This window comes from Microtus ochrogaster, chromosome 7 (genome assembly GCF_000317375.1).
Source record: "Microtus ochrogaster isolate Prairie Vole_2 chromosome 7, MicOch1.0, whole genome shotgun sequence".
Classification (NCBI taxonomy): Eukaryota; Metazoa; Chordata; class Mammalia; order Rodentia; family Cricetidae; genus Microtus; species Microtus ochrogaster.
Window position 1 is genome coordinate 36,233,109 of NC_022014.1, and position 1,059 is coordinate 36,234,167.

General features: G+C 38.1%; 1 protein-coding gene across 1 annotated transcript in view; it reads left to right on the plus strand.

The window, feature by feature from the left end:
* Nucleotides 1-1,059, plus strand: part of Ncor1 (nuclear receptor corepressor 1) — a 159,604-nt gene that overhangs the window by 82,873 nt on the left and 75,672 nt on the right. Inside the window, exon 15 of the mRNA XM_013347052.2 lies at nt 392-606. Coding sequence (XP_013202506.1) covers nt 392-606 — 215 coding nt within the window. The remainder of the gene's footprint in view (nt 1-391; nt 607-1,059) is intronic.

Genomic DNA, 1,059 nt, shown 5'->3' on the forward strand with positions numbered 1-1,059 from the left:
GCTCTGTAGACCAGGCTGGTCTCGAACTCACAGAGATCCACCTGCCTCTGCCTCCCAAGTGCTGGGATTAAAGGCGTGTGCCACCACCGCCCGGCTATGTATATATTCTTGCTGACTTTATTCAACATATAAAATGTAGTTCTGTGTTACCAGCTTTTCTGTTTTCTTTTTTTTTTTATTTTTTTTTTTATTTTTTTTTTCTGTTTTCTTAATATGTGATAAAAGTCTTTTGAAGTGTCTTGATTCAGTAATAGCTATTGAAAATTTCATAAGAGTTTTAGGTAAAAATTGAAAGAGGTTACATAAATTTATGCAATTTCTACTTAAACAATCTTCTTTGCTGTATATATACTTTTAAATCACAAAAACTTTCATTTGCTTTTGTTTCTAGAGAAACTACCAAGGAAAAGGACAGAACGGAAGGCACAACAGAAGAAACGGAGGAAAGAGAGCAGGCCACGCCCAGGGGACGAAAGACGGCTAACAGCCAGGGGCGCCGGAAGGGCCGCATCACTAGGTCGATGACAAGTGAAGCTGCAGCTGCCAGTGCTGCTGCCTCAGCCACTGAGGAGCCCCCTCCATCTTTACCACCGCCACCAGAGCCCAGTTAGTAGAAGAGATTGCTTTGTGCAGGGGTGTAATCATGAGTGATAAAGTACGGCGGGGCCTGCCAATATTGATAACCCAGAAGTTGACTTTTAAGGCTGTTCTTTAATTTATTAAACTTATTTAATTTTATTAAAGTAAAATTCTTTTGGTTAAAAAGAACATTAGCTACGATGTAGTTTTTCTTTTACTATTTGGCATGCAATTTACTTGGCATATCACATAAATATTCTTTTTTTTTCACGTTAAAACATTTATTCATTTATGGATATGTCTTAGCATATGTGAGTGTTGGTGCACACGGGCCACTGGTCAGATATTGAGGGTCTAGAACTTTTGTGATTGAACTCAAAGTGACAGGCTTACAACATGAGTACCTTTACCTGCTAGGGTGTCTTGCTAGCCCAACTTTATAGTTTTTTTTTTAAATTATTTTAAGAGTTATCTCTCTTT